This window comes from Oncorhynchus gorbuscha, linkage group LG16, assembly GCF_021184085.1.
Source record: "Oncorhynchus gorbuscha isolate QuinsamMale2020 ecotype Even-year linkage group LG16, OgorEven_v1.0, whole genome shotgun sequence".
Classification (NCBI taxonomy): domain Eukaryota; kingdom Metazoa; phylum Chordata; class Actinopteri; order Salmoniformes; family Salmonidae; genus Oncorhynchus; species Oncorhynchus gorbuscha.
In genome coordinates this window covers 43,608,007-43,630,108 of record NC_060188.1, presented here as the reverse complement: position 1 = coordinate 43,630,108, position 22,102 = coordinate 43,608,007, and the positions used below count along the sequence as shown (strand labels likewise).

The window sequence follows — 22,102 nt, the reverse complement described above, 5'->3', positions numbered from 1 at the left end:
GGGGCAAAAAAGTATTTAGTCAGCCACCATTTGTGCAAGTTCTCCCACTTAAAAAGATGAGAGGCCTGTAAAGAGCTGTCGAAGGACACCAAAAACAAAATTGTAGACCTGCACCAGGCTAGGAAGACTGAATCTGCAATAGGTAAGCAGCTTGGTTTGAAGAAATCAACTGTGGGAGTAATTATTAGGAAATGGAACCCAGAACCACACGGGGGGGACCTAGTGAATGACCTGCAGAGAGCTGGGACCAAAGTAACAACGCCTACCATCAGTAACACACTACGCCGCCAGGGACTCAAATCCTGCAGTGCCAGACGTGTCCCCCTGCTTAAGCCAGTACATGTCCAGGCACGTCTGAAGTTTGCTAGAGAGCATTTGGATGATCCAGAAGAAGATTGGGAGAATGTCATATGGTCAGATGAAACCAAAATATAACTTTTTGGTAAAAACTCAACTTGTCGTGTTTGGAGGACAAAGAATGCTGAGTTGCATCCAAAGAACACCATACCTACTGTGAACCATGGGGGTGGAAACATCATGCTTTGGGGCTGTTTTTCTGCAAAGGGACCAGGACGACTGATCCGTGTAAGGGAAAGAATGAATGGGGCCATGTATCGTGACATTTTGAGTGAAAACCTCCTTCCATCAGCAAGGGCATTGAAAATGAAACGTGGCTGGGTCTTTCAGCATGACAATGATCCTAAACAACAAAGGAGTGGCTTCGTAAGAAGCATTTCAAGGTCCTGGAGTGGCCTAGCCAGTCTCCAGATCTCAACCCCATAGAAAATCTTTGGAGGGAGTTGAAAGTCCATGTTGCCCAGCAACAGCCCCAAAACATCACTGCTCTAGAGGAGATCTGCATGGATGAATAGGCCAAAATACCAGCAACAGTGTGTGAAAACCTTGTGAATTGCCAACAAAGGGTATATAACAAAGTATTGAGATAAACTTTTGTTATTGACCAAATACTTATTTTTCCACCATAATTTGCAATAAATTCATTAAAAAATCCTACAACGTGATTTTCTGGATTTTTTTTCCTTCTCATTTTGTCTGTCATAGTTGAAGTGTACCTATGATTAAAATTACAGGCCTCTCTCATATTTTTAAGTGGGAGAACTTGCACAATTGGTGGCTGACTAAATACTTTTTTGCCCCACTGTGTGTGTGTATATATAAGAAAATATTTATTTATTTTCCAAATCGGTCATAAAAAATACATCAAAATCTGTCATATGAAGATATGTGAAGTTTCGTATTTTTACGAATTACCTTTGAAAGACAGGGTCCTGAAAAAGGGACGTTTTATTTTGATAAAAATCATTAAATTATTAGTGGGTCTTATGGTTGTGAAAGGCTTATAGTTAGCCTATGAATAATTTTACATGGAGTGTATTGACCTTTAATTGGGCAACAAAACCCATTTAGAAAATGTAATAAATAAAGTTTGGATAGAAACTCAAATGGCAGCAAATGTCTTGAATGGATGCTTCCATAGATGATCCATATTGGCCTATACCATGTTAATTTGAACAGCCCATCACTTCAGTTGTAGTTCACTGTCCAGTCCAACCCTCCCTGAAACTATTTCACATCCCCACAAATACCAGAATTTGGACTTTGATACAGAAACCAGGTTTAGTATGACAATACTGAATACCCCGGGGGGCAAATACAGGTGAATGCATATTCAAGAGTATTGAGTTATTGAGCTTGTTTTGGCTCATGTCATGGGGCTACAGACATTCCCTACTTTATTGTACTGTTCAACAACATTTCCATAGAAGAAACACACACACACACACATTATATATATATGTATATATTAAAGTGTGCGCAATCTCTTTAAGACCAATGACATTCTCACACACACACAGTTCGGTGCTCGAGCAAAGATGATCTTGACTGGGAGAGACGTGAGGCGGGGGAGATGAAATTAATGAATAATATTTTTGGTGGCAATTAGAGTTGCACATTTTGGAGAATATTCAGAGGTGGAAACTTTCCATGGGAATTAACTGAAATATGCTAATTAATATTAATACCATTTAAAATGTTTGTTTTTTTGCATTGGATATATTTACCACATCATATAGAGCCAGAAACATAAACATTTTACCTTATCATAAGCAGACATAATTGCAAATGATTAAATCCTTCCAATAGAAAAAAACATTTATTACAAATTTAACTTTAAATGATTGAGTTGAATCTTCACGTGGGATGTTTTCACTGAACAATAAAAAGGAATATTACATTAACCCCAATGATCCATCGAATCTCCCAAAAACGTTTTCAACATACATCTGTAAAATGACAGTCTAGAAACTAAAGCTTTGGTTGTCTTCCTCTCAGGCTTCCATGTCTTCTCCCTGGACCTCCTCAATGTCCACCTCTTGAACATCAGACTGAGGCCTCATCTGCACTGTCACTTTCCAACCTTGAGGATGGATCATTGGCAGGATCAAAAAGCCTCAAATTTGCCTGGTTGGCCACCAACTTTTCAACCCTTGTATTGGTCAGCCTGTTGCGTGCTTTGGTGTGTGTTCCCAAACAAGGACCAGTTGCGCTCTGAGGCGACTGATGTTGATGGGATTTGGAGGATGATGGAGGCAACAGGGGTAAGAGCCTCAGATCCACAAAGTCCCTTCCACCAGGTGGCTGATGAGATATGTTGGCACGACTGCCATATTGCATCTCCATCCCAAAGCCCTTGCTTGGAAGTGTACTTCACCAGACTGCCAAGAACCTTGCCCTCATCCAGGCCAAGGTGGCGAGACACTGTAGTGATGACACCATAGGCCTTGATCTCTGCACCAGACAGGATGCGCTTGCCAGCACATTTGGGGTCCAACATGTACACTGTAGCGTGTATGAGCTTCAGGCAGAAGTCTTCACGCTTTTAGATGCATTTCAGAACTGCAGTTTCCTCTGCTTGGAGCAACAGTGAAGTGGGCAGGGCAGTACGGATTTCTTCTCTTACATCTACAAGCAGAGTCTGAACTTTAGACTGGATGTCATTGTCTGCCCCAATCCGTGCAATGGCTACTGCTATAGGTTTCAGGAGTTTCAGGCTGCTTACCACTCTCTCCCAAAATACATCATCCAGGAGGATCCTCTTGATGGGGCTGTCCACATCAGCAGACTGTGATATGGCCATTTCTTGGAGACTCCTTCCCTTCCAGGAGACTGTCAAACATGATGACAACACCACCCCAACGGGTGTTGCTGGGCAGCTTCAATGTGATGCTCTTATTCTTCTCACTTTGCTTGGTGAGATAGATTGCTGCTATAACTTGTTGACCCTTCAAATACCTAACTATTTCCTTGGCTCTCTTGCAGAGTGTATCAATTCTTTTCAGTGCCATGATGTCCGTGAGGAGCAGATTCAATGCATGAGCAGCACAGCCAATGGGTGTGATGTGAGGGTAGGACCCTCCACTTTACACCAAACAGCCTTCATGTTCGCAGCATTGTCTGTCACAAGTGTAAATACCTTCTGTGGTACAAGGTCATTGATGACTGCCTTCAGCTCATCTATAATGTAGACTAGTGTGTCTGTTGTCCACTGCATCTGTGCTCTTGTAGGATACTGGTTGAGGGGTGATGTAGTTAATTATTCCTTGTCCACAAACATTCAACCACCCATCAGAGATAATTGCAATACAGTCTGGTTTCTCTATGATTTGCTTGACCTCCACTTGAACTCCGCATCCAGCAAATGAGTAGATAAACATGTCTGGTTGGAGGGGTGTATGCTGGGCGAAGAACATTCAGAAATCTCTTCTGATACACACTTCCTGTGAGCAGAGGTGAACCAGTCACATACACAGCTCGAGCAAGACATTAAATCAGCATTTCCTCCATTGATTCAAAAAAACTTCTGATTCCACGAGGACCATGAACTGTTGCTATCGAAAACGTGTCAGATTCATCATTTTCACCTTGAATAGAAGTAGAGGGACTTTTGTCAGAAATTGGTTGTTGTGAGCGCTGAGGGAACTTTATGCACTTGGCCAGATTATTCTGTATCTTTGTTGCATTCTTCACATATGATTTGGCACAGTATTTGCAAATGTACACAGCTTTTCTTTCCCCATTTTAGCTCCAGTGAAATGTCTCCACATATCAGATAGTGCCCGTGGCATTTCCTGTAAAGATTTTTTATTTTAATTCAAATAAAAACAATTTCATGTACAGATAAATAGTTAAGCAGTTAGATTAAACAACTCCTTTGTAAGATGAATGTTTTAAAATGAAATATGCACGTAATCAGGGGAATTAACACTCAGTTAGCAGGCTCAAGCAAGCTAAACCCACATGGTAGCAAAAACTACTAGCAGAAATTGTTAACAAGTTAGAAATTATTTAAACACACTTTGCTGTAGCCTACTATTTACTAGTCAACAAAAAATAATAATGTCATAAAATATATTCGCCCCACCCAGTATTGTAATCAAACCTTACCAGAAAGCATGTAGTCCTTGGCTCAGACAGTGTAGTAGTGCTCAATAGCATCTCATTAGTGTGCAAGATCTTGAGAATCAGCTGTACATGATGGAAGAGTGCACTGCATATGTGATGGAAGAATGCACTGTGCATGCAGAGGGTTGCTATTCCATTGAATTGGGGATAGTTTAACCAAAATATGCCACAAGACCTAGAATTGCCTTGTGTGTAACCAACAAAAAAGGTTAACTTTAAGCAAAATTCCCCAAATTCCAGGGCTCAACTTCCCATGGAAAACTTCCGGAAAATTTCCAGAATAAAGTTTCCGACCCTTTGCAACTCTAGTGACAATCAACTTTGAAATCAGCAATATTTTGTATCATGGTTTGCCTATTATCCCAAACAAGTTACTAGCATAGTGAATTGATGTAAGCTTCAGCTGTAAGCTATGAAGGAAACCTGGACACTACCAGTATCTCCTTGCATAAGCGTTCTAGCCTGTAATGGACATTGTTGCCATTAGGAATGAGTAAGTGGAGCAGCCACGGTGCCCTCGCACTATAAGGGGACATCGGCTGTGCTGACACACAGAATTGAGATTCTCAAAATCAATAGACGACGTTGCCTCCTGAGTGGCGCAGTGGTCTAAGGTACTGGTTCGCAGGGCTAGAAGTGTCACTACAGATCCGGGTTCGATCCAGGGCTGTCGCAGCCGACCGTGACACCCATGCAGCAGCGCACAATTGGCCCAGCGTTGTCCGGTTTAGGGGAGGGTTTGGCCGGCCAGGATGTCCTTGTCCCACACTCTAGTGATTCCCACGCTCTAGTGTCCCGCGCTCTAGGGATTCCCGTGGCGGGCCGGGATGTCCTTCTCCCACGCTCTAGTGATTCCCGTGGCGGGCCGGGATGTCCTTCTCCCACGCTCTAGTGATTCCCGTGGCGGGCCGGGATGTCCTTGTCGCTCTAGTGATATCGGTGGTGGGGCGGGCACGTGAGACATCTAGCTTTGGATGCGTCTCAATCCATCGCATCCGCCGATGTCGCACTTCCACATTTATTTTATTTATTTCACCTTTATTTAACCAGGTAGGCTAGTTGAGAACAAGTTTTCATTTACAACTGCAACCTGGCCAAGATAAAGCATAGCAGTGTGAACAGACAACAACAAAGTTACACATAGAGTAAACAATAAACAAGTCAATAACACAGTAGAAAAAAAAAAGAAAAAAAAGTCTATATACATTGTGTGCAAAAGGCATGAGGACGTAGGCAAATAATTACAATTTAGCAGATTAACACTGGAGTGATAAATGCTCAAATGGTCATGTGCAGGTAGAGATATTGGTGTGCAAAAGAGCAGAAAAGTAAATAAATAAAACAGTATGGGGATTAGGTAAATTGGGTGGGCTATTTACAGATGGACTATGTACAGCTGCAGCGTTCGGTCAGCTGCTCAGATAGCAGATGTTTGAAGTTGGTGAGGGAGATAAAAGTCTCCAACTTCAGCGATTTTTGCAATTCTTTCCATTCACAGACAGCAGAGAACTGGAAGGAAAGGCGGCCAAATGAGGTGTTGGCTTTAGGGATGGTCAGTGAGATACACCTGCTGGAGCACGTGCTACGGGTGGGTGCTGCTATGGTGACCAGTGAGCTGAGATAAGGCGGAGCTTTACCTAGCATGGACTTGTAGATGACCTGGAGCCAGTGGGTCTGGCGCCGAATATGTAGCGAGGACCAGCCGACTAGAGCATACAGGTCGCAGTAGTGGGTGGTATAAGGTGCTTTAGTAACAAAACGGATGGCACTGTGATAAACTGCATCCAGTTTGCTGAGTAGATTATTGGAAGCCATTTTGTAGATGACGTCACCAAAGTAGAGGATTGGTAGGATAGTCAGTTTTACTAGGGTAAGTTTGGCGGCGTGAGTGAAAGAGGCTTTTATGTAGGCCTACACATCTGCGGTGGAAGGTGGCAGAGCTTGTGTGTTGTTTGTCTTCTCGCGGAAAAGTGCCCCCCATCCCTAACAGCTACACAAAGCGGTAGACAAGTAGGCCCTACGTGCACCGCAGGTCTCCATATTCAGGTCAATTAGCCAGTGACAACTTAAAGCTACTGGCACAAATGGAAAAAATACATACGGGCCCGGGTCAAGATATGACAGGACATCAAACTATGCACGCATAATTTCAACAGCAGGTGATTCTCGCTTTCCTTTGTGGGCCGAGCAAGTAGCCTAAATATGGTTCATACCGACATTGGCAAGTCAAATTCAAGGTCTTTCAAGGAATTTTCTAAGGACCTACATTTTATTCTTGTAATAGCCTATAGAAGAAAACCACCCCCCCCCCTCCAAAATGTATGCAATAAAGTATGCATTACCACAACAGGAATATATTCCAGAGACACCTGAAACCCCACCTCTTTAAGGAATACCTAGGATAGGATAAAATAATCCTTCTCACCCCCTCCCCCCTTAAAATATTTAGATGCACTATTGTAAAGTGGTTGTTCCACTGGATGTCATAAGGTGAATGCACCAATTTGTAAGTCGCTCTGGATAAGAGCGTCTGCTAAATGACTTAAATGTAATGTAAATGTATATAGGCCTATACAATGGCATTAAACAATGACATTCACATAATTTTTACATTCTAAAATATGTCAGAATAATGTGGACATTGCCTGACTAATTAGACCGTGTTGCTCCCGACAAAAAACACACTAATGATGTCTGTCCATTTGGTAGCTAGTCAGTCTCGCCATTTGAGATGTTGAAGAGTTACTGAGGGTTTACTGTATCATGTTTTAAAACAACAACAAAAAAGAGAGAGACAAATATGTTATCTTTGTAATGGAACACTAACCATATAAAACCCTGTTTTGAATTTGTTACCTTCCTGGAATCAACAGATTTCAAATAAAATTGACAACTCTGGAAGCTCCACATGCCACAGAGCAGGCAGCATACCCAGCCCCCCAGCTCCCCCTCCCTGGCCATTCCAGAGACGATTAGAGCCCTGCCGTTCCAGAGCAGCGGTTGAGAGTTGATCCTCAGTCGCTGGACACATCTGACCTTATCACGGAGCTGCAGGCCCAGGCACCAGGGCCGTCTTGGTGTCAGTACCCAACAGAGGAAGAGACCAAGGCCAGGACCCTCTGCTACACATGGCCGGCAAAACCAGCATTTGATCATGTCATATACAACCAGAGAGAGAGTGTGAGACAGCGAAAAAAGAGAAAATAAAATTCCCTCTTTCCCAAGACAAACTCCAACTGGGAAGCTTCACTGCCTGATGTTCTTCCAATAACTTCACTTCTGTGTGTGAACCACAGCAAGCTCTTGGACATGGAACATAGTATATGCCGGGGCAGGGAGACAGACAGTCAGAAAAAGAAGGGACCGCTGGGACAGCATGTTCGCCAGGTTGGGTTGCGGTGTGCGCTGAACCGTCCCTGAGATGAGGAGAGTCCGCCTTTTCCCGTTCCCAAGGTGAGGTTATTCCCTCTGGAGAGGCAGGGAGGATTTCCTCTGGCTCACTGGATAACCCCTGGCTCAGGGTGGATGTGATGTGTGTGTGCGAGCGAGTGAGCTGAGAGATCAGCTAGGCTATAGCTATATCCTTTACAGAACCACAGAAGAGCATGTACTGTCGGACAGAAAAGCCAGTCACCAGTGTTTACCCTATATTCATTTAGCAGCGGCACCCTCACTTAATTATTATTATTATTATTTTTTGCGCTTTTAAGGGGATAGTGCGAGATTTTGGCAATTAAGACCTTGGGTACCATTTTATGTCTGCGTGCACCCAAACAAGGGCACTGCGTTCATCCACCTCTGGCCTGCTCGCCTCCCTAACATATCCAGGAGTTATTCTAATTCTGGGTCACCATTTTTATGTCTGCTAAATGACTTAAATGTAAATGTAATGAAATGCACTCACTCCCTAAAAAAAAATAATAATAATTTAAAAGTCAGAGTGACAAATTACAAGTATATTTGTAGCAAACGAGAGCCACGAGCACACAGCCAACACTTTGCTGCTCATCTCCCTACATCGCATCAGTTATATTTCAGACGGTGTCAACACATTTACATTTTCATGCATTTTGGAGTATAATTTTTTTTCTTTTTAAGTAAGAGTTGACCTGCTCACATTTGTTTTCAAAATAAATTCGATGGTGGAGAGGGTGGGCATGTCGCCGATCCCCCAAAAGCACTCGGGGGGGGGGTTGAGTTTCAGTGTCATTTCTAAAACAATCCACTTCTGAAATGAGCCCATTTATGCAAATATCAAGGTTGGGTTTAAAATCTAATTTATGACTTTGTGCCTCCAGAACAAGATTCATAACCAAAAAAAACACTAACCTGCTTGAAATGAGGGGAAGAATACCTACTTAAATGGAACAAAAACAAACTATTCTGCCTATAGATGGTTGGACCAAGTTGAATCTACCTTTTAAGTGAGAGGGGGGGGGGGGGTGAATTAGCCAATTGGAAGCTGGGGATGTTTAGGTATGGGGGCCAGATTGGGAATTTAGCCAGGACCCCAGGGTTAACACCCTACTCTTATGATAAGTGCCATGGGATCTTTAGTGACCAGAGAGTCAGGACTCCCGTTTAACATCCCACCTGAACGACAGCACCCTACACAGAGCAATGTCCCCAATCATTGCCCTGGGATATTTTATTATTACATTTTTTTTGACCAGTGGGAAAAGAGTGCCTCATACTGGCCCTCCAACACCACTTCCAGCAGTGTCTGGGCTCTCATCCAGGAACCGACCAGGACCAAGCCTACTTAGCTTCATAGACAAGCCAGCAGTGAGATGCTGCAGACGAACAACTATCGATATAAACGAAAACGTATGACATTTTTAGAACTGTACAGATTTTCTCAAGGGACCCCACATGGGTCCCTGACCCCAGGTTTGGGAACCACTGTACTAACCCCTCTAATCTGCTTGCTTGAGTTGTAACCGCTTCCTCCGTGTCTCCTCTGCATTGCAGCCTGCCTCAGCCTCACCACAAATAAAAGGTGTGTAAACGGCATTCACCCTCTACTAAAACTCCTGCATTTAACCCAATATCAAGCGTCAGTGACGTGAAGGTCGGCCAACTCAACTGTTCTGAAAAGTTTGGCATGTCAAATACACGAGGCCATAGTTGGGTTGACTGTATCCTAAATGTAAGCTATGAAAATACACGGCAAGATGCTGCAGACATCCAATGTCAACTTAAATGTCTTCCCTTTTTGCTTTTCTGGCTAAGATTCAGTTGCCACACCACTTTGTCTCACTAGTACCCTCCGTAAAGCAAAGTTATGATGAACTTAGTAGCCTATATTTTGCTCCTGCGGAGGACTGTGTCAATTTAACGTTAGCTTCTTACTTCGTCACACTAACCACAGCCCTCCCCCTAAACTCGATGTCCGTGCCCCGGTGGAAATCTAATTAGCATAATACATTTTATAAATCCCCATCAAAATCTATTTGAATGTATTAGGGATGCCCATCAGCTGCTGCCACAGTAGCAGCTACTTTTCCTGGGGTCCAAACACATTAAGGCACATAAAACAAATGACAAAACAGTACATCAACAAAAGGTAACAGAACATCTGTTTAAGCTAGAGAACGTTGTGGCTGCCTCTCAATCCACCACGTCGGCCTCAGACCAGAAGACATCCAAATAAATAAAAATGTTTGTTATTACGTTTTGTTTAAATGGTATTCTCACAAAAATGTCTGTAGTGTCTGAAAGGTTTAGTCTACAAACTAATATGGAAAGATCAGACTTCCACGAACACGATGGTTTTTTGCTGTGCAAACCCCACAACTATCACCGGACTCGTCTGAAGGTAACCATGTACCGGGCTGAAAAATGTATGGGGCATTACCACGTCAAAAAGGTATACGGATCATTCCACGGCAAAACATTCTCTTTTTTCTGAGCATTCTCTCAGATATAGGACAGACACTTCAAAACTTACCTCCTTTTGATTCCATTTTTCAACAGATCGATATGTTATTCAATGCATTTCTATGGTCTAATAGCAGTAATCCCAATTTCAAAATAAAAATCGCTAAATGATCCTTGATATTAACCATCTTAAAACAATTCCATGTTAGCTAAGTAAACCCTACCCTGGGCCTTTAGACTTCATTAGTGTTAGCTACCGCAATGCTAATAGAGGTCTGCTGGCAGCTAGCCACCTGGCTGGCATAGCCTATAAGTGCTTATTTACCAGTTACATTCTCAGAGAGTTTGGTTTTTCGTTGGCCATGTCCGGCATCTCGCAAACCCACGATAGTCTGTCAGCGGAGTCTATAGTTCACTTCTTGTATAGCCACTTGCCGTCGGTCTGCGGTGCCCGACTCCGAGCCGGGCTAGTTCCTTTCACGCGTCGCTGGCCCACGGCGTTACTAGCGAGAGTTAGCCGTTTGAGAGAGTGGTGAATGTGCTGCTAACAAGGCAAACCCGGAGGACAAACCCAGGGGATGCAGACAAACAGAACATCACTGACATAAAGGAAGGTTTGGCATGTCAAATACACGAGGCCATAGTTGGGTTGACTGTATCCTAAATGTAAGCTATGAAAATACACGGCAAGATGCTGCAGACATCCAATGTCAACTTAAATGTCTTCCCTTTTTGCTTTTCTGGCTAAGATTCAGTTGCTCTATCAAAAAGTTCCTTCCATAAACTTTCAATAAAACAGAGATTAAGGAAAACTCTGGCCCCTTGAATGTCCACAATGTCCTTGAGAGTGGCCAGTGCAGCAACAATGCAGAATTGGCTGAGGGAGAATGATTTGCACTTATCAGAGAGAAACAAAGAGTTGAGCCTCTTCTGGATCAATTAGGCATGCAGAGCCAGCAGTACCAGGAGGGAGCAAACATTAGGCCGCTTTTCCCCTACAGATACCAGGTCCCGGGTCAAACCTAGACTGCCGCTTTTGAAGAAGCTGTTTGTGACACTTAATGTGCCAGAACTCTTTCTCCATTTCCCTCCCAGCACCAAAAAGCCCAGCCGGAGCTGCCTACCCCACCCAGGTATCCAACCATCAAATATGTTGCCATGAAGATCACGGAAAACTGCAGAGTAAAATAGAGGTGTTACGCATGACCGAAGAACAAAACACACTGCGCGATTGGATGCGTGCACTCGGATAAGCATCTCCATTTTACCAGTGAGTGGGGCTTGGCTTGCCTGCGCCTGAGAACAGAGAATCCAGGCTCCTCGTCCATCTCTAGTCTTCTTGGCATCGGTTGATGATTTCAGAAGGTTTCTATGCAGCAGCAAGGATTCCTCTACCTGGCACCAGACCACAGTGCCTACATTGATATTTTAATAGGGAGGCTGGCGGGGATCTTGGAGCCCGTTTCTCTTCCGGTTGGTGTCGACATGCGGACCAGTGACATCCAACCAGCTAGGCAGGCCACTCAGCCATTCACTGGGGCCTGGCACTGGCAGCCGCTGGCAGCCGCTCACTCGGGGGCGGGACAGGGCACCCCTATCTACGCATTCCTGCAGCTGTTTGCATCTGGTTGCCGTGGATCTGCACAGCTGTTTCTACCCGCCTTAATGAGCTCCAGCAGCTGGGCGACTGTCGGAGACTCGGACACCCCACCCATCCCTTCCCCTGTGTGAGCGAGTTTCACACCTGCATGCTCTGCAAAGGCAACTTCCTTCCTCTGGGTGTAGAGTGGGAGAGATCTTGTTTCCTAATATTAGTCATTCTTGAGCATGTTAGTATTGAAAGTACTGAGTACGTAGGTATTGAAAATACTGGCTAGGAAGCACATGGAAACTGAACTGAGCGCTAATCAAATCTACATAATGCTAAACTAACTAAACACATTCACACCTATGGACCTCATTCAAGACAAACAATCCTTTATTTAGCATTACAATACATTAGAACCTGGTCATTTAAATGTACTCAATCATGACACACACACACACACACACACACACACACACACACAGGAGGACAACATTGTCATTACATTTCCATATTTTAGCCAGCAGCTATTTATCAAGCGGTTAACAAGCAAAGTTCCCCAAAGAATCACAAATGAACACGAGCCATATGAATAAAAACATTTGTTTTTGTTCAGTCTGTAGAACTGTTAGAGCCCGAGGAAAGGCTCTATGTGCCCTTGCCGATGTTGGTAACGTGTTGACAACTGTCACAGCATCCTCCAGAGACACAACAAAGGGATCTCGCTAAAGCCCTGATTTTGAATTGTCAAAGCCAGTGAACACACGACTGGTACAGTGTCCTTGCTCTCAGACTAGTCTAAGGAATGACACTTCAAATCAAATCCCTCCGAAACAATGACAAGATCCTTGCATAATAACATGGCAGCATAACAGATGGCACAAATATAGTCTACTGTTGTAGTTTGATTTTTTTTTTTAAAGGTTTTGTATATTTTTCATATACTTAAAATTATGGAGCTCAAAAGTCTCCTTCCTTCTTATAACAGACTAGTGCAAGTGTAGTTAGGGCCTACTTCCCATACCATCCTCCACACTTCCCAAGCCAAACATCTGATGCAAAAAGTAGGCTAACAAGGGCTCAGCTTTGGCTGCAGGAGAACCTTGTAATTACTGAGAGTGGTTTTCATTTCAGCAGCCTACCCTGTGGCGAGAGAGCGCTTCTTAACATATCATCTGGAAGGAAACGTAGGTACTGCTTGTTAGGAGGTTCCTGCGCATCTTTCTATCGAGGGCTTAGTCCCAAATGGCACTCTATACCCTACATAGTTCACTACTTCTGACTGGAGTCCTATGTGGGCCGGTCATTTAAAATCCCATAAGTGCCTACCTTCCATGGACCTATGGGCACCCAACCTGATAATTAGCCAGCAAACCCATAATCACATCATCACTGGATTCACTTGGTTTAGTCAAATTGTTAGTTTTTAAACCAAAATATGAAGTGGCGGACATTCTTCTAAAAAAGCAAGGCCTACTGCAAAGGACCACCCAGGTACGTCATGGGCTTACATCCCAACTGGCATCCTTTTCACTCATCGGGCTTCGGTGAAACATAACGCACCATATAGGGTTTATGGTTCCATTTGGGATGCACACATGGTGTACAGATTCCAACACATCCCACAATGCACAGCTCACAAGGCCATCTACTGTAGGAACAAACACTGCATTATTGTACTGTCATTATCATACGGTCATTATCCTCAGTGGATTATCATTACCTTAATGGACCCACCACACCATAAACACCAGTAAACTCATGAGGACATCATCAACCATTATCCCACCACCACTACAGCAACAGGCTCACAACACAAATCAGCAATCAATCAGTCACATTATCATTACCTCATGGGACTCCAACAACCTAATCACCAGTCAGTCAGTCAGTAGGTCAGTCAGCCATTTCCGGGAGAGTACGCTGACATGCTTTGGCTACCGCTTATCCTCTTGAAACTGCGATATTGTTTGCTACTTAGTGTTGATCATTGTGATTTTTGCTTAACAGGATTTGTTGCCTACCAGTTCCACCTTTTGATGCCTGCGGAGTCTTGCTTGCTGAGCGTTAGTTTGTAAAAAGCCATCCGGTCTGTTTACCTGACTACTACCAACTAAACCTTTGTTTTGCGCGTTGTCTACCAGCAGAGTTGCCTTCCTCGGATAACTATACAGGTAGATCCCACACGTTTTCTGCATTCCTACCACTTAACCAAGTTATTTGGACACTAGCCAACTGGATGCTAACTAGCTTGCCTGGAGCTATCGGTGGGTTTTTGTACAGTGATGTGGATTCTACTACTACTGCCTTGGCTCCTCTGCTGTGGGGGGGGGGATCTACTGTACCCCAGGACCTTTCACTGGCCTGCCCCATGCCTGGATGGGGATGCCATCATGACACGGATAAGGTACTCCTTGCCGAACTCTACCACTTTGTCTACCCGGATTAAAGCCCCGTTTTCCCTACGGGCGCGCCACGACCTAGGGATTGTGCGTCGGGATGCCTAGGACGGCAGGGTAGCCTAGTGGCTAAAGCGTTGGACTAGTAACTGGAAGGTTGCAAGTTCAAATCCCCGAGCTGTTAACAGTGGGACAATTCTGTCGTTCTGCCCCTGAACAGGCAGTTAAACCCACTGTTTTGCAGGCAGTTAACACAAATTCTTATTGAAAATAAGAATTTGTTCTTAACTGACTTGCCTAGTTAAATGTTAAAAAATAAATAAATAAAAAATATATTTTTAAAAATGGCTACTGGCTACTGCCATAGTGCTCACGCAGGAAATACACACACCACGCAGGAAATACACACACCACACAGGAAATACACACACCACGCAGGAAATACACACACCACGCAGGAAATACACACAGTGAGTCAAATGAACTGTACCGTGAACTGCCCTGGTGCAAATCTAAGCTGTGGACAGCTCTGTTCACCATGCCTCCTCCTCTCCTACCCAATACAACTCGTTTGCGCTGTTCAACATTCGCGCTCTCCAATAACAAATGACTGTTGGTTTATGATGCCATCATGGATAAAGATATCGACGTGATGTGCTTAACAAAAACCTGGCAGCAGCCAAATTACTTTCTGGTGCTTAATCAAGCTACTCCACCAGGCTGTGTGTACCTACAAAAACCTCGCTCTGTGGGTCGGTCGGGCGGGGAGCTTGCTGTTATTCATCGTACAGACTTCAAAGTGCTTCCCATACCGAATGCCACATCTTTTGAACGTCTGGCATTTCGCATGGCTGGTCCTCAACCTCAGGAAGTTGTGCTCATCTCCAGCCCTCCCAAAACACTCCTCTGTGTTACTCTCAGAGGTCCTCATGTCAGTCTGCGCCATGTCACCTTCTACCCTACTGTTGGGTGACTTCAACATCCATGTCAACTCCAACAATAGTGGCTTTTCTGCCAAGTTCCTGTCTCTCCTGGACCGTTTCAACATTACACAGCATGTACAGGTTTCAACACATTGACAAAAGGCCATGTTCTGGACCGACAGGCTTTAACACCCTCCAACCTGCGTGGCCTGTATCTTTCCAAGTTGCGGCAAAAACGGAACATTACATACAGGAACAATAAAACTGTCAGCACATCAGTCCTAGGAAACACGCCTCAAAAACACAACAGCCCCGATCCTCTTCCGTCCTCTGCCGTGGAGCTCGTGTCTCACTATGACACGCTCCTCTCCTCCAGCTTGGACGCCGTTGCCCATCTGGAAACTAGGACTGTCTCCTTATCCTTATCTGTCCCCCGAGGGTTTACCCCTGAGCTGTGTTGTTTGAAGTCCACTGGCCGACAACTGGAGAGGGTTTATAAAGAATCTGGTCTCACAGTTCACTTAGAGGCTTACAGAGAGCATGTCAAGGACTAAAAGGATGCTCTCTCCCAGGCAAAATCAGGATATTACAACCTCTTCAATAACGGCCAAGGCAATCCTGGAACCCTTTTCTCAACTATCAGACTACTCCAGCCCCTGGATTACTCCTCCATCAATGGCTCTCTTGAGGTGTGCAATATGTTTCTGGACCTTTTTCAGTCAAAAAATATATTCCATTTACCAGCAGCTGCAGTTATATCCCCCCCCCTAAAGAAACAAGGACTGGACCCCGATAACTTGAACAATTACCAGCCATGACATGCATGAACCTCTTCAACTCAGGGTTCCGGTCCAAGCACAGCACAGAGACTGCACTGGTAAAAATGTCCAACAACCTCCTAATTAGAGCCGACTCTCGCCACTTCAATATCCTTATCCTACTCTACCTCTGCTGCTTTTGACAGCTTCTGCATCCTCCACAACCGCATGGATATGGTCCGAACGCCACTCAACTGGTTCCAGTCCTACCCGGCTACCGGAAACAGTACTTGTCCTTTGGAGACTCCAAACCCCCTGCCTCAGGGTTCTGTGCTTGGACCCCTGCTGTTCATCATATACATGCTTCCCCTGGGCCACATCATCCGCTGCAATGTTCTCAACTTCCACTGCTATGTGGATGACACCCAAACTAAACCCACCTCTCACCCCAGTCTCCAGGATACCAAAAACTGGATGACATCCAAACTACTCAAACTCAACAGCAATAAAACCGAGGTCATGCTGATGGCTCCCAAGACACACTTTCTTGAGGAGAGTCATGATGTCGATTGACGGCTGCTCCATCTGCCCATCAACAGAGGTCTGAAACATGGGTGTCATTCTGGACCCCTCTCTCCTTCGAGTCACACATCAAGTCAATCACCAAAATAAGCCTTCTACCACCTCATCAACATCTCCCGACTCTGGCCATCCCTCACGGACCAGGTAGTGGAGACCCACATACATGCCTTTGTTACATCATGTCTGGACTACTGCATTGGAGTCCTATTCGGGGTGTCCGGGCAAAGCCCTATATAAGCTTCAGTAAATCCAGAACTCTACTGCCAGGGTCAACACATACATCAAACCCTGGGAACACATCAGCCCCACCACCTTCACTGGCTCCCTGTCAAATTCCACATTACCTACAAGATCCTACAAGGCACTCCATGGCCTTGCCCCTCATACCTCTGACCTGCTGGACTACTCACCCTCCCCAAAAAACAAGACTGCACACCATGGGGTCTGGGCTTTCAGCGCTGCTGCCCCCAAACTCTGCAACTCTCTGCCCCCTGCCAGTCGCAACCCTGAACAGGGCCACAGTATCCCTTGACCCATCCTGGGTTTTTATATAAGCATTTTGACAACCGCTGGTGCAAAAAGGGCTTAATAAATAAGTGTGATAATAAGTGTGATTGAGTGATTGACTAAAAACCGACTAGTTCAGTCTGGCTTTCCCCTCAGCCCTTACGCAGCTTTAGCTTAAGCTAAGTAGCCAAGGATTTTTCTGCCATTGAAATCCTTGGGCGGGCCACCTCAGGGTGTAAAATATCTGTCTGTCTATACTCAGGGAGATTTAAAAATTATCAAAAACAATTAATTTTGCAGTATTGATTTTGTTACGTTTGAGCAAAACACAGCATAAGACAAATGCATGAAATAGATTCTCAGCTCCATCGCAGAATACGTGATATTGCAGAAAATGTGCTTTAAAAATGCAACACTCCACACCGCCAAGATGAGGGCCTCGAAAATTCATCCATGAAACAGGCCGACCACGCCCATTGCCACGCCCCCAGACACCACCTAAGCATATTTTTGATCCAGAAAAAAAACCCTGTAGCTTTTATTTCTTTTTAATTCTATAGTTTTATCCTGGTTTTGTTTTTTACTCTATTGCTGTACAAATCGCCTTGGATTTCTTAAAAAGGCACTTTAAATCCCATGTATTATTTATTATTAGTCCGTGTCTGCATCCCAAGTGGCACACTATTCACCAGGGCTCATTATTCCCTATATAGTGCACTATTTCTGACCCTGGAGAAAAGAAGAAGTGCACTATAAAGGAAATAAGGTGCCATTTGAGACTCACCAGTGAGTTGTGTATAGCATTGAGTTGGCAGTGACTTACCTCAGACGGTTTCTTGTGCTCCTGTCTGACCCAGGTGCTGCTGGTCCCAGTGTTCTTGGAGGACCTGGACCAGGAGGTCACTTGACCTGCAAACAACGACACGGTAACAGTTACGGTTCAGATTTACATGTTGGTCATCGAGCATCCATTTAACTTATCCAGAGTGACTTACAGTCAGAAGAGACAGGAGGCTGCCATTTTCAAATCACTGAGCACAACTTATGAGCTCCGAAAGTCTGACTGACTTGCCTTGATATCATAATTAGGTTCAGTAACAACTGACAGGTGGATGGATAGAGATGGTGATACAAGCAGAGAAGACTGAGAACAGAGAGGCACAAGGTCGTAGCCACTAATGGGTTGAAGAACCTTTCAACAACGAGTCAGTATCACTTACTAGAAGGAATAGAAGTACTGATATTACTGTATTTTAGGTCATATATATGATTTACATTTGATAGCCTACGGGTGAAATGATAATCAGTTCCCACCAACTAGTCCATTCTTGTTTCCCTCCACATCACCCCAGAACCGAATGGTAATTAACCAAACAGAAGACATTTAAGCCATCAGAAGAAACTTGATTTGTGATAAACATATTCCTAATCCCTCCATAGCCAACATGCTAGTGGTGGGTAACGTCCCAAATGCCCTATAGTGCATTACTTTTGACCAGAGCCCTAAGGGCCCAAGTGCATAACGGGATAGGGTGCCGTTTGGAAAGCAGCCAATATCTAGGGATGGTGTTAAACAGGGCTGGAGGCAGACCTCGTCAATCCAGTCTTCAGAGTCACTCTGTGATGAGTGGGTTTAAGTCAAAAGCCTAGAATGAATCCTCCGCTCGGCTGTACTGTGTGACGGCGTGTGTGTGTCCACGAGTCAAGACGAGCAGGCAGGTGGCGAGAGGTGGTCGTCATCAAGTCCTTGTATTTATAGACCAAGATCACACCTCAGCCAGCCACAAAGTCCCTTGCAGCAACACAGGAGAGAAGGGAGAGACACTAATCTCCTCAATAACTGACATTTCCATTTGTACACGGTGACAGGTTGTTATTTTAAATGTGTGCTGTTCCAACTACCAGGAGGGACTTCGGAGCCACGTCATGATGCAATCTCAGTGTGTGTGTGTGTGTGTTGGGATGGCTATGAGTAGTCCACATGATATGGCTGTGATGTGGTACCTCCACACATTGCAGAGCTACCGCAAATCAGAGCTACCCATCAAGGCCTGTTTTAATGACAAGCCCCAGGGGTGTAGCACAGGGACAAAAATGATCATTGGGATCCTTCAATTAGAAACATGATAACCCAAACCCATGTGGAACAGATGCAGGCTAGCCCGGGACCACTGGCGTGTTACCGGGACTCATAAGCACTGGTTTAGGGAGCATCAAGCGGCGTAGCCCCCGGCACATGGCCCAGAGCTAAGGCCACTGGTCCAGCGGTGGGAGTTGCCCGTAGGCACACATCTCAGATCAGATTTCCTCCCCCAATCATGAATTAATCAAATTGAAGAAAAAAATGTTTAAAAGCTCATCTGACCTTAGATCAGAGACTTGTGGTAATTTCATCCTACTTCTTCACAAGCATACATATGTCCATCACTTGGCCACCAACATTGTGGCTCACAGTGATCAGTCAGTCAGTCAGTCAGTCAGTTAATGGAAGTAGCCGTTGTGGTGATGCAGGTGTAAACATCTAGACACTGCCTGGGTCTTCGATCGGAGCCCAGGCCACTACAAAGAGTCAGGGATGCAGCGAGCGGAGAAAACAAGATGACAAGCAGCAGATTGTCAGAGTAGTAGAGAGGAGGCCAGGCTACTGACTGTTCCAGGCATCGGCAGTGTTGCAAATGGCATCTTATTCCCTACAGAGCACTACTTTCGACCAGGGCTCATAGGGTGCCATTAGGGACAGAACCGAGGCCAGACTAGTGATGGGTCCTGCCGCTGAGAATGTTCTGCCAAGCTGCTCTGTAGTTTATTCCGCCTGTTTGTTTGGCGTTTGGCTGCAGAGCGCGTCGGCCCTGTCCTAAACTCTCCCGTTTAGTCAGAGTACAGCTTTCATGACTCACTCCTAACTAATTTGTCTCCAATGGTGACAATCCCACCCTTCTAGCTCTCCATTAACCTCCCCCCGGTACCCCCCCCGGTATCCCCCCCACTCTCCAGACCTTTTTAATCATCTCTAACTACATAAGTTTCAGCTCACTGTCAGTGGTGTCCGAGTCATTGCTGCTGGTGGAGTATTTTCTTCTCTTCTTCTCACTCTCCATCTGTTAGGGAAGAGAAGAATCAAATACAGAGACATCAGTATACAGCAGCAATCACAGTACAGGCTACAGTTACTATACTGCTAGAGTCAAACTAGACCACAGAGTGAGTGAGTGAGTGAGTGAGTGAGTGAGTGAGTGAGTGAGTGAGTGAGTGAGTGAGTGAGTGAGTGAGTGAGTGAGTGAGTGAGTGAGAAGCTGAACTAGAGAGAGAAAAAGAAGCAGAGATGAGCAGAGAGAAAGCAGCAGAGAGAGAGAGCACGCGAGAGACAGAGCGGTGGTTATAACACAGGGGAAGGGCGAGACTTTATGAGGATATCTGCTCTGTAGATATGCATGTCTGATTCCCCCATCAATCCACAGAAAGAGTACAGTGAGCCAGCAAAAGACTACTAGAGGAAAAAGCGGGTTATGGCCTTCAATGACTGAGCGCAGATTTATGTGGCCATAAAACAGGGCTTTTCCCTCTTATATTGGGCTCTTCCTGTTGCCTTGCTCAGCCTGCCGTAAACTTTACTAGTGACATTTAGACTTCCAAATAGAGCTGCCTCTCATACTCCCTGTGCTTTAGAATAACTTGCTACGTAGTGGTGAGTACATAACGGACTTCCTCTGTCTGGCTTCGCTGGAGGTTCAGTGACCGAGGTATCCCTCAGGGATGTGTCGTTTTTCCTTTATTGTTTTACCCTCAGTGCCATATCAAAGACTTAGAGAAAGCAATAAAAGTGGGTGGTGGGAGTCATGTTTCATTCTGTAGGTTGAAGACAGCGACTCATGGCCTCCCCTCCACATCAGAGGGGGAAAACACTGGCGCGTCTGACCGACAGCTCCTCAACGGGGAAGAAAACCTGTGTGATTTTCCCTCTCACCCCCCCCCCCCATATTTTTCTCCATCAAACAAAATCCTTGTTAAGATTGAGACATTTCCATGGCCATGGAGAGGAAGAAGTCTGTGCTAGGTGCCAAAGAGGAATAACAGATGTATAAAGAATGCATTTTCCACTTCAACATTTTTTTTTTTTTTTTATCCAGTGTGAGATCCATTTTCAGTTAAAACTCTTAAAATGCAGAGCAGGATTCCCCCAGAGGTGCTGTACTGTAGGAATGGAGGAACAGTCCTGCAGGAGGAGTCCCCTTGGTGACGACTTCGCACCATAAAACAAACGAAGTGCTCCACAGCACAGAGAGATCTAAATCAAACTGTATTTGTCACACACTGCGACTACAACAAGTGTAGACTACCGTGAAATGCTTTACTTAACAAGCCCTTAACTCTTCTTGAACTGCACTGTTGGTTAAGAAAATATTTAACAAATACATTTTTAAAAATGTATATAGGCTATTTACAGGGGGTACCGGTAACGAGTCAGGGTGCGGGGGTACAGGTTAAAGGTCATTTGTACATGTAGGTAAGGGTGAAGTGACAATGCATAGATAATAAACAGCGAGTTGCAGCAGTGTAAAAACAAATGGAGGGGGGGCAATGTAATAGTCCTGTGGCAATTTGATTAATTGTTCCGCAGTCTTATGGCTTGGGGGTAGAATCTGTTATGGACCTAGATTTAGTGCTCAGGTACCGCTTGCTGTGTGGTTGCAGGGAGAACAGTCCATGACTTGGGTGACTGGAGTCTGAGAATTTTATGGGCTTTCCTCTGAGACCGCCTATTATACAGGTCCTAGATTGCAGGAAGCTTGGCCCCAGTGATGTACTGGGCCGTTCGCACTAGCCTCTGTAGCGCCTTACGGTCAGATGTCGAGCAGTTGCCATACCAGGCGGTGATGCAACCGGTCAGGATGCTCTCGATGGTGCAGCTGGAGAACTCGTTGGCATACCATGCCTTGCACAGTGGCCAAGATGGATTACATTACTGCCCTGTGACCCCACAAC

The 22,102-nt window shown here is 44.9% G+C and overlaps 1 protein-coding gene across 1 annotated transcript in view; it reads right to left on the bottom strand.

The window, feature by feature from the left end:
• Positions 1–22,102, bottom strand: part of LOC123999213 (protein Jade-1-like) — a 141,399-nt gene that overhangs the window by 106,632 nt on the left and 12,665 nt on the right. The window contains exons 2-3 of the mRNA XM_046304758.1: positions 20,154–20,217; positions 17,943–18,028 (exon numbers count right to left, since the gene is read on the bottom strand). Of these exons, the coding sequence (XP_046160714.1) occupies positions 17,943–18,028; positions 20,154–20,217 (150 nt within the window). The remainder of the gene's footprint in view (positions 1–17,942; positions 18,029–20,153; positions 20,218–22,102) is intronic.